General features: G+C 38.2%; 1 protein-coding gene across 1 annotated transcript in view; it reads right to left on the minus strand.

The window, feature by feature from the left end:
- Positions 1-15,691, minus strand: part of ADAM23 (ADAM metallopeptidase domain 23) — a 170,269-nt gene that overhangs the window by 27,671 nt on the left and 126,907 nt on the right. The window contains exons 10-18 of the mRNA XM_035007297.1: positions 15,050-15,121; positions 12,897-13,060; positions 11,906-11,990; positions 10,865-10,955; positions 8,450-8,498; positions 6,173-6,272; positions 2,856-2,927; positions 2,030-2,119; positions 682-762 (exon numbers count right to left, since the gene is read on the minus strand). Coding sequence (XP_034863188.1) covers positions 682-762; positions 2,030-2,119; positions 2,856-2,927; positions 6,173-6,272; positions 8,450-8,498; positions 10,865-10,955; positions 11,906-11,990; positions 12,897-13,060; positions 15,050-15,121 — 804 coding nt within the window. The remainder of the gene's footprint in view (positions 1-681; positions 763-2,029; positions 2,120-2,855; positions 2,928-6,172; positions 6,273-8,449; positions 8,499-10,864; positions 10,956-11,905; positions 11,991-12,896; positions 13,061-15,049; positions 15,122-15,691) is intronic.

Here is a 15,691-nt window from a genome sequence, read left to right on the forward strand (position 1 = left end):
GCTTGGCACACAGCAGGTGCTCAACAAATGCCCATTTGAATGAAAAATGAAGACTTAAAATAATGTGATATAAATTTTTAAAACATAAAAATTGTATAAAAAAGGAATCCTAGTAGGCAGCATTAATTATGTTATAGTAATTTTTAATGTGAAGAAGACCACACCAAAGCATATGGGGCATGATGCTAGGACAATGTAAGTGGGGGAGAGTTGGAGACAGAACCGAGAGATGTGGACACCTGCTCCCGATCCCTCTTCAATCAGAGCAATGTTCCTTGTTCTCTGCTATGGTGGGCATCCTATCAATTTTTTCTTAGAAGAAAGGACTTGGTGGCTTAAAAATGTTTGCAAACAGTACATTAATTCTTCATCAGTGTGAATATACTATTTTAGATGTGGGGATGGAAAGAAAAATCAATTTGCTGGGTAGAAACCATATAAAGGGAACTAATTAGGAAGGGGAAATTTGGAAGAAAAAAGAGATCTAGGTCCAGGAAACACAATAAATGTTCCTAAAATAAAGGCATAGTGGAGATCTAGAAATTACTGGAAAACAAAGTAAAACAAAACAAAAAACAAAGAAACCAAATCATATTCACACATGTAGCCCAATTGAAAGCTTTCCAATGTGTACAATATTTGCAAGTAAAATGTATTATTTAAAAACTCAGTTTGTCATACCTGGCCAGAGTCTCCAGTACAATATTCAGTAATATCACACGCATTCACAGCATCCCGACATTCATACCCTCGTGGCTGAAACTGCAAATCAAAATTCAATATTAGGAGCTAGTGTTAATTAGTATTTCAAATAGCTAGCATTGTTATATTCACCAATAATTCAGGCACTCTCTCATAACCATTACCAAACTCTTTATGAATTAGCAAGATAGTTGCAGAATAGAGACAAGGCCCAGATACCACTCTCTGTAGTAAATATGAATCATTAACCAAGGCATTAAATGTTCAGATTTCAAAACCCATGGTTTCAGAGTATTACTTTTGGAAAACAAGGTAATGGCAATTATGTAAAGAAGACAGAGTAGTATGGTTTAAAACAAAAGAGCAAATCACTAAAATATAAACATTTAAGATCTCTCTGAAGATTGAATATACACACCCAACCTTCACTAATTGAACCTATTAACTTGGATCTTAATCTTGCTTTAGCTAAATATATACAATCAAATTTCAGTGAATTCATATGAACTCCTTTCAGTGACACCAATCACACTGAGGGGGTGGGTAAAAGATGAAGGAAAAAGACCACTGATGTCAAGCAATTTATAATCTGGTGGGGAACATAAGGCAACTAAGCTAGTATCTTAAAATACCATAATGCTTAATACCTCTTTGTATTGAATAAAATAATAAAATCATGTAACCTTATGGTTATAAGGAATATTAGAGGTTTAGTAAATGAGAAAAAGGAAGATTTAAAAAATGACTTTTCAAAAATTGACTGGAGATTCTACAGAGGGAAATGAACTGTGTCCATACACACATAAGCTGTATATATACACATATAAATATACACACATAGATTACCTCTTTATCCAGCTTTCTTGCCTCTATAGGGGATTTTAAACCCAAGCATAAAAAATGTGAGCACTAGGTTTTAGGTTCATGGTCCAAAATAAATGTACATATACATAGTAATAAATTTAAAGAAAAATATTATAAGTAGGTCATATTATTAAAAAGACCACAGAAATTGTCCCTCTTCTATTCAACCATTTAATGTGGTTCTCATCTGCATTAGCAGGACAACTCTCAATGTTTATTTTGGAAGGAGTATACGTATATTTTCTTAAGGAGGCATTGAAAGATAGGATAGTTGATAGTGCATCATAGTAAAGGTAAATGCTTTGACCCACAGAATTTAGGTAGCTTTGTTGATTCTACAAAATTGCGAGGCACATGGTTAATCAACAAATGTGTGGCAAGCTCTACAAATACTCTGTGTACGCATTGAGAGATGTAGCTAACATGTCGATGAAAAGGAAGGCAAAAGTGTCAGTTGACTCACGAGACATGAGGTATTGTTACAGCACGGCCCATCGCTGCAGTGGGCCCCGTTGGAGAGAGAGCATTTCTTACAGCACAATCCGTAGCATTCCTAGAGGAAACACTTCACGTGAGTAAGTGAGAAAGCTTATAGGCTGGTCATTCAACCCTCTCTCCACATGTGACTTATAATCTACACGAGGAGACTTATACAATAACAAGCAAATATTTCAGTAAATAATCACTTTAAACAATGATAAATTCCTTCCTGCCATATTTTCCAGCAAAGTATGATCTTCTGTGAGAGGGCTTCTCTACCAAAAAGTAAGCTTATTTCTTAGCAAGCTGCTCACCTTCAGTTAGTTCCAATACATTCTTAAGACTCTTATCTAGTTTCGGATTTTTAAAAATATTTTATTTTTAAGTAATCTCTACACCCAACATGGGGCTTGAACTCACAATCCCAAGATCAAGAGTCATGTGCTCTACTGACCGAGCCAGGCAGGGGCCCCAAGACTCTAACTAGTTTTATAAAGACAAAAATAATACATACCATGGAAAGACTATTTCATGATTTGGTAAAATTTGAATGGGATGAATATGAGCTATGAATTTTTAAGAGGTAGGAGATTTGATTAGAAGAACCCATTAGGTTTTTTTCAAACAAGGCCATAAGGACATGATTAATTCTAACATGTCTGAGCTGAGATTAAGCATTGATGAGAGAGATGAGAAAGAAAGGCAGTAAGACCACAGAGAAGGATCCTGTAAGATCTCACTATTCTCACTATTCTTGTTTGCTCTGGGGAGGAGCCGTGTTGAAGGTAGGAAAGATCTCTTATACCTACCACATGTAAACCACAGTCACATTCCTCTCCAGCCTCCACGTATCCATTTCCACATTCTGTGGGCTCAAATAGCTAAAAGAGATTAGGAAGAGAAAGGAAAAACGTTTTAATTTATCACAGAAAATCAACACACCAATAGGGCCACATACATGGTCCTATAATCCGCTACCATGTGAAATTCTTCTGTGATCTGTTGTTAATGGCATCTTACAAATGATGTCTTTGTGGGTAACACTGTTCACTTATTAATAACACTTCTAAAAACCATATTCCAAATGGGGTACTATTTCTTGGAGGATTCTCTGGAGGTGGGCTCCAGAGATGACCTCTACCATTAGAATTACTTATTAATGGAAATAAGCTGTCAAAAGGAATAGATTATTTATCATATTTGCTAATGGAGCTAAGATGCAATGCAAAGACTCACAGATATCTAATTTACTGACTTATCTCCAGGCAGCTGAGAAAACACAAAAACTGTCAAAAAGATAAAAATGTTTCAGTCACAGCCAAATGTAACAAATACAATCAAGGAAATGCAAATAAGCGTAGAAAAGGTCCTTCTGGAAATCCATGCCCATCATTCGCATTGAAAAGAAATCTGCACTGTCTAAAGCATATTAAATAAACGTGCAGACATGCACGGATGTATAGAAATCTCTCAGTCATTTCTGGAGCAATGGAAGAGTCAGATTTCTAGAATAATCCACTCTACTAGTGCTATGAACTTGCTTGCCAGACAAACTATATTGCAACCAATTGTGGAGGCAGTTGAGTGTTTATGAGAAATATTTCTATTTTCCCTTAGCTGGGGCAAGATCTCCCTATGCATGCCCATCATTCTTGGATGAAGACTGGAACAGCACATTCCAACCCAAATGCTCAGAGACAGGAATATGAGAGGGTAAGAGAGACTCCTCCTCCAGCGACCCCAAGGAAGGGTTGCCTTCCACCGAGTCCATCTGAGAAAGACCCGATTCTCCTTCCACTTCCAGTAAGGAAAAACTCTTATTCAAAGCAAGAAAGTTTTCCAGCATATTTGGGTGAGACTCCACCATAGGAAAGTCCAATAAGTGAAATCAACAGTCCTGATCTCTGTGGTATTTTATCAGCAGGCAGGAGAAAATGGAAATGGGAATCTCAGACTGGAACATGGCTAGCACTTTCCTATCAGGGCTCACATGGAACCAGCTGCTAGATCTCACTCTTAGGAGCCTTCTTCCATCCAGCGACAGGTGGAAAACATAGCAGGTGGGAAGGGTCCCACAGCGCAGAAAAGAGGCATGCAGATAATGTGGAATATAACATGTAAACTATGCATGCATACATTCATTGACTAAAAGCACTTGGGGAAAAAAAAGTCAATTCTTTGATACATACATACAAACTATTCCACTAGAATCCATAGAGGCTTTTAAAGAAAAATCATTCTGCCATGTAGGTTAAAAAAAATCCATATTTACTAACTTTTAAAATTGAGGATATATCGTTATATTCATTTAGTTTCCAAGTTATCAGAATAATTTTCTTCCTACTCACAGGCAATTACAGAAATCTAATGATGGATCCTTCCACACACACTAGAAACCTTAGGACTCAGTGTTGTGCTCTCAGGCACAATGCTTCTAACTGGCTGGTGAGATGCAAGGCAGGTGAAATTAGTCATGTATACTCCAATTCATAAATGTCAGCAGCTTATGTCAATCATTACTACTCATTACCCCCACTTTGAACACTTCGAAGTTTTCAGCTTCCTGTTGCACTGAGATCAATGTCATGAAAGGCAGGCGGCTGGATTTAATGGTGCAAGGTCACTTTAAAATTCCCGTTTCTTTTTCTGCAGACTCACTGAGATTTTATACAGATGTCAGGCATCCAACTACCATCCCCTGACTACAGGGGTATCACTTAATTATGAGGCTAGGAGTAAATTATTCTGTCAGTTATCCACATTAGTCACTGATTTTTTTTCTGAAGGTTAACATGATTTCACTGCTCTCTCAATTCATAGAGCATTAAACATTTTGTACAGCAAATGGACTACCTTTGACTTATGAAGTAGTATTTTCAAAAGAAATATGAGGTGTGCAATGTTAGAGTTTCTATACCATCTGCTAATTAGCAGCAATCCTGTCTTTTTGTCTGTTGACGATTCATTTCCAAATACGCTACTAGAGGTCCACAGTCCCTTACGCAAATGCTTTGTAGCCAGTGAGTTTGAAAATTCTGGCTTTGCTAGATTTTAGAAAAGTATGATACATTTACCATGTTCTATGTAATAGCCCTAAGGGGCCTGGTGCACACCCTATAATCAAAAACATTTCTATTTCTGCAGTAATACTTATGAATATTTACACTATGAGGGGTAATAAAGGTTTTCAGTCCAAGATAAGTTTTACTGCCTGACGTGTTTTCTGCAAACTCATAAAAAAGACTTCCAATTCGCAGAGCTTTTTGAGTTAAGGAATTATGGATAAGGATTGTGACAATGTATATATGAATCCTGATGAAATGCCAGTCAACACCATGGACCTACCCACATAAAGAGACTATATAATAAATAATAAATACATAAATGTATTTATGAGATCCATAAATACTTGGGGCTATTTTTTGGCTAGCTGATATTAGTAATGCTTCCTGTCTAGGAGAATAGACCACTTAAAAAGGAAAAAAAAAAAAAAAAAGCCAGGAAACTAGTTATACTCTTAGAGAGAATATCAATGGAAAATGGATTTTTCTCAGAGGAACAGGTTAAAGCAATATATCTTAATCTAAACCACAATCTCTAAGCAGCAGGATGAAAATCCTAACATGTAAACTTCAAATATATTTTGAAATGTTTCTTTCTTTGTTTGCAGAACAAAGTGGGAGGGCTACAGCTCGCACTGAAAAATCAGAGATTCAAAGCAGCAAAACTATAGTTTTATCATTCATTTAAACAGGACCAGACTTCAACATGATAATAGCTTTTATGACTAAATATTAATCTGATTGACAAATCCCCTCCTCCCCAAAAAGACCTGTTTTCCAAGACAAGTATCTGACATTTGGCAGTGTTCCGTTGTAAAAAGATATGTCTTTTTGCATCTCATTTTATTAAGTCACGGAGCTACTTTTCAACATTTCACAGAGTAAAATGCAAGAATGGCGTTTAAGTCTTTTCCCATAAGAGATTTGTGACTGGATTCCGAGCAGATCTGAGTTGTACATGATTTCAGACGCTAGTGCTTTCATGAATGTTATGTACATTAAACAAATGTCTTAGAAGCAAAAAAAAAAATTAAAGAAATAATTACACTTTCTGAGTTACTAACCTTTGTCGGCCTGTTGAAAAGACAGGCTCCACCCCCTCTCTGTAAAAAGTCTCTATATTCCAAAATGCTGCACTTTGAGAACTTTCGGGAATGGGACACCCTGAGAAAATAAAGAATCAATTATGTAAATAATTTACCAAAAGCAGGCATCAGAGAAGAAAATTAAAACCCTTGGATTAGAACAACAGGTTCACTCTGGATCTAGATGATTCCACACAGGTTATGACAAGGCATTTATGTTCAAATTGCCAAATAAGTATGTGTGGTAGAATTTGTAAAAATAGATAGTCAAAGAAAACCATATATTGGGGCCAGGTTATAACCTCCTCAGCAACCAAGCCCTTCCGTGCCTGGGCCTGGAAGAGTTTTGGAAAGCTTATCACAAAACTTCTCCACCTAAGCTATATTTTAAAGTGTGGTCATTTTTGTTTGCTCTCAGTAAAGGCAAGCATTTTTTGCCTCTGTCCTGAATAAAAGATGCAAAGGAACCTACTAGATTTTACTTTGGAGGAAAGAATTGTGAGGGTCAATCTATTAAAGATTATATAATGTGGACTTCAGCAACACCAATGAGGCAAACAAGGAAATCAAGGAAAGAGAAGTATTATACTATATATATATATACACATACTATATATATATACATATACACATACATGTATATACATGAATATATATACACATATATGTATATACGTTTTTAGCACATATACACTCGGTAAAAACAGAATTAGGGTAAGCTCCTTCTGAATTAGAATTAGATAATAGCTTTTTAGGCTCAACCTGAAATATATTCATGACTTAGGAATATGATATGAGCCTCTTTGTGATTTAATTAATCCAATTACTATCTCTATGTCGGTACCTGGGGAGATATTATACACACGGTCAAAGTTAAACTGAATCATACACACTGATTCCTTGGGCGTATTTGTTATAGTACTTGATTTGAGAGCGACAGGCCACGGATTCTAGGATGTAATCCTAAAGTTTCTTGTACCCTGATGCATGAGGGTAGTATATGGAAGTAGGAAAAGTTTTTGCCATTGTTGACAGTGATCTCTTAAAGGAACTATGTAGAAATGTATACTTGAGAAAATATATATATATTAGCTTTAAATAGTTTTATTCTATCCTCTGGGTGGCCAGTCCAAAAATCCATTTAGAAATTGGGAGTTTAGAAGACAGAAGGTGCCTCCCTATAGAAGCAATATTATAAATGGTGTTACCTTCCTGTAGTAGTCCGCAAAAATGCTGTTTAAGCCACAATGTTACTAAACTATGGTAGGACAGTAAGGGGAACATGAAAGTCTACAGTTTCAGGTTTAAACTACATTTCTAGAAACATGTTCTAAAGCAGCAGGTAGAATGGCTGACTCTCTCTGCAATCCCTCATGATCACACTCCTGTTTTCCACCAGGATCAGGACTCCTGGTGGGAGCGTAAAGAAGGGACTCTGTACAAGGAGGTCAGAGCCTCTGGCCACTGGGGCTCCTCAGGAAACGGAGAGGACCAGAAACAGGCAATGTATTGAGCAGATCTCTGGCATGTGCAGAAGAAACAGGAGAGATGCTGGGTGAGACAACCTCTTACGTCTAGTAGGAGTAGGCTCTAGCTTAGGGAGCCTTGGGTCAATGGCTCCCACAGGGGCAGGGGCTGGGGGATGGGGGGGGGGGGCAATGTTTCCAGGCCTTGGTTCACAGACACCAATAGCAGCTCCAGGGCAGTGACTCTAGTTCTCCAAGTATCCTCACAAGAAGAGAAGAGATAGGTGAGAAAATGTTCAAATGTCTATCAAGAGATGATACCTAATTTAGACACAATAAATCTGTCTTAATTAAAAAAAAACTATATGGATTATATAAGCAGTATAGTACAATTTTTACTAGAGCAAACATATCTATTTGCGAGTTCCTTAAAATATAAATTGATGACAAAATGGACTTTCACTGACTGCTCCAGGCAGACAACCAGCTCTTAGTCTAAGTGCACTAAAAAATTAATGTATCTACTAAACTTAGAAGCATTTAATAATGGGCTTCTTTTAAAGGTTAATAGAAATAGAAGTTGTTACTATATTTTGCTCTTATCAACATTATAAAAAATTAAAATATAAGGTGAATCAGCCTTTCTTTTTTAAAATATCAGATAATTAATGATTGGATTTATACTGAGTGCTGAGCCTAAAAGATCAGTACCTGAGAGACAGTGTATCTAATTATATGCAGCAATGTCAGTGAAAGGCAGATATCAAAGGCACGTATAATGAAAATTTACCCTGTTTCCTCCATGATGCAGCCACCCCAGGATTCTGTGCAGTCACATTCTAGTCCAATGAAATAACAAGAAGCAACAGAAGAAAAGAAAAACAACAAAAGTCACGTCTTTAATTTGCATTGCAACTCTTGAGATAATTCCTTATTCTGAATTCCATGTCATGTAGATACAGAATGTGAAGTCTCACCAAACAAAATCTATTTCCATTCAATCAATATTTCTTTATATCCTTTCCAGAAGTACAGGTTGTTTCCTAAGACAACAGCTGGTGAGAAATAAAACTGTCACTCTCTTCATTTTTGTAACTCAGAAAACTCAATTGAGTTCCCAGTTCCAAAGTTTAATGAAAAGTAGCCTGGTCTGGAAGTGAAAAGCCTGAGTTCTAGGCCAAGTTCTACCTGAAAGGCAAGTCCTGTAGGCAAGTGACTTAGTATTTCTTGGGTCTCAGTGTTTCCACCTTGAAAATGGAGAACAGCCTCTCTGCCTGTCTCCCAGAGTGGTTCGGGGGCTCACACGAGATGAGCGGTGATGCTCTATTGCACACGTCATGAGGCATCACTGAAGCCTGCCCAACAGAGCACACTGGAATTTATAGGACAGAATTCCATTTGCTAGATTCAAAGCGAGGTTTGGCCAGAGACTTGAAGAACACTACACTCAAAGGTTTAGGAAAAGAGAGCATTCCAAAATAAAAGTGTAAGTCACTGAAATTAAACAACAATCACAAACTCAACCTAAATGCCAGAGACTGACATACTGATATTACGATGGGCTGTTCTTTTCATTTATTTTTTCCCATTCTCTTTTCTATCATAGACAGACATATTTTTAAAGAAAGACTTCCAAATGGATTTTTTAAAAGCCAAAGTTCAGAACTAAAGAACTATCTTCCTAAACAAACAATTCACAAAGGAATAAAACATTTTAGGAAGGAACTACTCCGGGCATCGGTCCTGAACCCCTGCTTCTCACCCCACCCCCTCACCCAACTCCATAACATCTCTCAGCTGACCCCAGCGCTGGCCTCTTCCAGGCCCCAGGGTTCTCAAACAAGGTCATAAACCTGGTCCCACTCCTTTCTGATACTAAGGCCATCCATCCCAGCTGATGAAACCCAAAACACCTCCTTTAACGTATACTATGCGTTTCCTTGGAAAAGCAAATACTCTGAGCAAGATATTAATAAACGAAAGTTTGTGGATATTTGCTAAATGCCACCAGACTTAATATACCCATCAAGTGATAACTTAATACACCCATAAAGGGAATTGAGAAGCTCCTGGATACCTATTTTGTTTCAAGTTTCCATAACACTATGCATTAATGACAATTATTTGATAGTTGTCAAAAAGGTAGAAAATGTAGGATAATGTTACAGTAGATTTTTGTCCTTTTCTTCCTCGGGAGCTGAGGTGAGCAGGGAGACCTTTACTATTGGCATCTGGTATTTTCACAGAGGGGAGCAGACTTCCACTTAAGAGAACAATTTGAGGGAATACCTCAGTCTTTCTTTCCAAAGATCCCATTATGACTTTTGTGGGTCCTCGGCACTTTTGCCCGATGCCACAAGAAATGTATTAGAAATTGCATTTTACTACTTTGTTGGTCTAAAGAGGAATATAATCCAGGTTGGGTTTTATCCTGATTTTTAAAGAAACTGAGATTTTTCATGGACTCCTAAAACCACTGTGGGCTTTGCGTACTTCACCCCTGGAAGTCAGCCCTGTGTTTCCACCTTCCCCTCCTCTGAGTAACGAAGAGAGTGACGCCAGCAGTCACTGGCTGCATTTGTCCCACTGAGTGGGGCCTGGGGTCCTGTTTGGACTCCCTCTTGGCACTGCTGGCCCACGAGAGGCTTATCCCCTTCCACCCGTTCCCAGGCTTAAAGGGCCCTTAGGGCAGGGCTACCTGTAGGGGAGGCTTCTTCCTGAGCCTTTCTGATGGAACCACGTGGGTGAGTTCAGTTAGAGGGAGGTAGGTGGGGAAGTTTAATTAGAGTGGGAGCTCCTTTTTGACACTAGATCTAAGCTATTTCCTGGTCCAGTTGTACTATTATTGACCCCCAGTGGAACTTTATTGACACCTAGTGTCTACACTCCCCTGCTTAGAACCCAGAGGGTGAATATTCACCCCCTCCCTTGAACCCCAACACTCTGCGATGTGAGAAAGAGCTGCTCCTCTTCTGAGAAAATGGGTGCGATTTTTATGAATTTTGAAGGGGAACTCCCTACAACCCGAACAGATTAAGAATTACCTTAAGTTGCTCATTCGATCGTCTTTTTTAAGAGGAAGCAGGTATACTACAATTAAACTCTCACGACTTAGGAATGAGAAATATTTATTTATTATTGACTGGACATGCATTATACAGACAGAATGGCACATGAAAGCGAGTAAGAAGGTCAATGTACATACTTGGCTTTCTGCTAGAAGGTTCCCATTGGATTCCAAGGTTTTGAGCCAGGCTCTGCGATAATACTTGTGCCACTGCCATTGGAAGACCATACTGTTTTTCAGAGTTGAAAGTGTGTGGGAGACATTTGAGAGAGTGCACAAAGCTAGTTATTATTTCTTAATCATCACCACATATCATCTCAGTTCCCTAAGTAGAGCCTCACAAGCATCAAAGGAGGGCATATGCTCCTTCTCACTTCTTCCTTGCAACTGGGCCCAAGAAGCAGAAAGCCTCTCTTCCTATGTGGCATCTCTCCGAACGTGATGCTCTCACATGGAAACATAAAATACAAGCCATAAAAGGCTATGCCCTGATTCAACTCATACCAAACCAAGAATGAATTCAACTTACTACAAATATGCCAAGAGAGGTCTCGACTGAATGACGGCTATTGGGATAAGCTGGTATAATATATTCTGGCATCGATCAGGGTTTAGATATAGTTGGTTCGGCTTTTTGGGTGCTGTTGCCAACAGGCGTAAGGATTTCCTTGATATAAATGAAGGTACTGGAATCCAAACAATGAGACTAAGGAAATATTTGTTTCAATGAATTCTACAGAGATATAGGTAGAAGGCATAAAGATGAAAAATTTACATAGGGAGAAAACAAAGATACTGATTAAATATAATCATAAACTCTTTGATTTAAATGAGTTAAATCTAACATGCACAGGAGAGCATGATAGCTTAAAGTTATCGGGAAAGGAATAATAAGTTTATAAAAACTTATCCATAGAGGTGAAAAAAATCTCTGGACCACTCTTTGGCATGCATTTGCCTGATAAACATGAAAAACCATCATTATGAAATGAAGCAATACTTCCTTTCTAACACCAAAGACCACTTTGGGTTCCACTTACAAATGAAAATCACTCATACCTTATTCTTATGTCATTGTCATTTTAAACAAGCCTGAGAGGGATGGAAACTAGGCCACAGGGAAGAAAGAGGTCAGATGCAAAGATAAAGCTCTACTTTAGGAAAATTGATCAAATTTACCTCATTCACACCAACTCCCCTTGTGCGAGAACAGACACCTCCGAAGTAACTGAGACTGCTTCTCTTATAGTGGAATGTCATACGCCTAAAGACAAAGGAAGTGTATCAGGAAACCAACACAGTGACCATCATACACACTCTCCCAAGACACACCTACTCCCTCTTCTACAGTGAACACCCCAAACTCATTCTTCCTCAAGAAATCAAAAACTACATTTTAAATACCTTTAGATTTATGTTGTCATAAATACCTTTAAATTTACGTTGTGTGAAGCAATATCAGTTGAACAAACATTAATCGAGCACCTACTAAGCACTGACCGATTATTATAAATTATTATACATTGCTGATTATAGACTGAGAGAAAAAGAAGTAAAGAGCTAAGGCGAGAGGCAAGGAAAGAGGAATCTGGTGGGTCTGATTCCAGGACAGAACCTTGAAGGACTGTCTGAAAACAGCTTTGCCATGAATGGAAAAGGAAACCACCTATTATATTGAAAGACCATATGGTCATCCTTTTCCTCAATGATAAAATCTCAATTTTATTCAATGGTTCACCTCAAAAGACTGTATTTCCTGGCCTCTCTTGCAACCCTCTCTATGTGTGGCATGTGATTAAGAGCCAGGAAATGATTTGTTGGTAAAATGGATATGTGAAAGCTTTCAGGAAATCTGCTTTAAAGGAGCTAACTCAGCTGGAAGGAGGGCTCTTTTGAACTCCTCCATGACTATATTCCTGGTGCCTAATAAAGGCTGGTGCACCAGCAGCCACCTTGAATCATGAGTTGACCTGGAGGATGGAAAGCATGAAAGTAAGAACGTGCTCTGAAGGTAAATCTTATGACCATGGAACCACCGTCCCAGCACCAGACAACTTACCTCCCTGCTACTTACATAACCAGAAAGAAGAATCAATTCAAGATCAGTACACTGACATATAACTTAACGGATACAATAAGGGCATAAAGATCAAAGACCGCAGGTACATACGAGATGAGGTGCACAGCATCAGCATGCTGTTTGATACGCTGCCGGTATTTGGAGAACTCATGGAGCATCTGCACAGGGTTGGTGGTGATGTCAATATGATCCTTCTCAGTCCAGGTCTCTACAGCCACCAGGACAACCCTGGTATTGAGCTGCTCCTTGTAAATCTGAGGGTATACAACAGGACAGGTGCAGGAGGAAAACACTGGGTCAAACATGCACAGTCAGTGATTCAGAGTCAGTGGAAGGACAGGAGGGGAGGTGAGAGGAGAACATGAGGTCACAATTAGCTCATCATAAAGAATCTTCTTTCCTTTCTCATTTCCAAGAACAAAAATAAAGAAAGAAAGAACAATCACACAATTCAGCCTCTCCTACAAGATTATTTTAATCCCAAATCAGCACATTTATTGGCCAGGCATCTCACTAGGGGATGGACAGTAGGGATGTCAAGATTCTAAAGTCTGGACATAAATTCATAACAGCATTCAGTAAAACCACTCTCCCAAAGAGTGGCTGGAGCCTGACCTACTGGCTCGTAGCGCAGTACGACCAGTCAGCCCGGCAGGATTGAAACAGATCACTAAATCCTTGGACCAGCGCCCAACAACATGGCTTACTTGTCCTTGGAGGCCCAGCGCCATGACACGTAAAAGAACAGTGGGAGGGAATCCTAGATCTGGGCCAAAAGAGGGAAAAACAGATTCATATCACCCACTTCCCCCTCACCATAGGGTGGCCTCACTCCCAATATTTAAACTGTATCTTTCTCGACTTTTGGCCCAGATGCTAAACAATTCACACAATTAAGCAATTTCAAAGATGGCTATCATTTTGTCCTATTTTCAAACTAATTAAAAAAATAATGGGTGATCTTCAAACACACTGAAGAAAAGGAATATCATCATGCCTAAATCAACCCGAAGCTATAATGATTTTATAACAAGCGAGTTAAATGTAATGTCTTTTAAAGATTAGTTAACCAGCTTCAGAACCCAATTCCACTTTGCAAGATGTTCAATTCAGTCATGGTAGAATGACCAACACAGAGATGCTACCAAGTCAAGAGCTTTGGCAACTTCTCTTTTCCATATTCGCTTACAGTCTTCTTCTGAGAAGACTGCTGACAAGAGCTGAAATTACAGAAGATTAATAAACCAGGTGTAAACTGGCTTTCAGAATTTCAATCCTAACTCTATATGGCTCACTATGACCATCCACCTGTATTATACCGTTACTCAGCTGTGCCTACAGGTATATGTTGTGAGTATTTACGTGATGAAAGGTTTGGGGACTGTTTCAAAGGCAGTTCTTTGGAGGAAATAAGTATCATTTAGAGAGTTGGCAATTCATAAAAAGTTTTTTTTTCCCAGTTAAGAGGGAACATACCATAAATATCAGATAAAAATAGATTTAACTGAACAAAATAGCACTTTACATTAGATAACAAAGTAGTATGCTATATTTAATCTATGACTAGCCAAACTGAACTATTTATTGGAACATAACAAATAATATTCACATCTATGTAATTCTACCTAAATCAGGAAAAAGGAAGAAAATCTTAAACATTATTCTCTGTAACTTACAAAATGAGAGGGGAAAAAATATCAATATGAATGATTTATAGAGCTAGAAGTCTTTGTAAGGAGATATATATCTTACTGTTTCAAATTAATTTTATTTGGGGGACTGCACTTAATTCTGTCATCTAGAAATAAAATCTGAAGCATTCACTACTAAGAAAATAAATGTGAGTTCTTAAAAAAAAAAAAATACTCCACCTCAATCAATTAGCTCTCTTGCAATATATTTAAGACAATAAGCTCAACTGGTCATCATTAACAAAGTCTCATTTGCCAAGTGTAATTTACACTCTTTTTAGCAGTTAATTTTCTCTAGTGTTTTTGTCCCTCTAGGCTGGGTGACAAAGAGGTCTAGACATCACTTAGAAGCAACACTAATGCATCTTTGGCATACCGAGAATGACCCAACTGCCCCCAAAACTTTGATAACACTACTTTTCGTGGAAGCAGACCATATATGTTTATCAGGCAAATATATGGAAATTTCTTAGCCAGATGAGCTTAAGGATGGTGTTTTTTATAAACCATCCCGTCTTGGGAAAATAGGTTCAAGAAAACTGGGATACTTACAGAATCCACAAGGTTGACCACGGACTTTGCGAAGTTATTGGTGTGTGCATGAGAAGAGCGATATTTCTTATACTGGGGGGAGAAGGATAAACCAGTTACTGCCAAATCATAATTTAATGGCAAATTTCAAACTTCAGTAAAAGCAGACACTTCACAGCAATAGTACAAATAGGGATTAAAAATAGACAATTCTGCTCGCACCATGTTGGATATAGTGGTGTTTTTTTGATTCTCTATTAGGCAGCAAAACTCCATCTAAAACACCTGTACCAGTTCCAAGTATGGAGAGAACCTGTAGAAATCTGTGTGAGAAGCTTTACACCCGAGAAATGAGTAGTTCATTCAGTCTTAATGTCTACAAATGCAATCTTCTTGTGTTCACTGAAACAACCATTACAGTTTACGAAGGGCTTAGCCAAGAAATTTAGTCCCAACTGGACACCCTTCTCCCTTTAAACTCAAGACCAGACACTGACCAAGAAAATTTCTTAGGCAGCACTTTAGATACTGGCCTTGATATAGAATGCATTTTTTATACATTTTAGTATATTCTTTCAGAAGAATGCCTCCTCCAAACGAAGCCTTGGCTTTTGACTGTTCCAAGTCAGAACAAAGGAGGGACAAAAAGTAAAAATGAAGTGC

Source organism: Mirounga leonina, unplaced genomic scaffold, assembly GCF_011800145.1.
Source record: "Mirounga leonina isolate KUSES-001 unplaced genomic scaffold, KU_Mleo_1.0 Mir_151, whole genome shotgun sequence".
In the NCBI taxonomy this organism is placed as follows: domain Eukaryota; kingdom Metazoa; phylum Chordata; class Mammalia; order Carnivora; family Phocidae; genus Mirounga; species Mirounga leonina.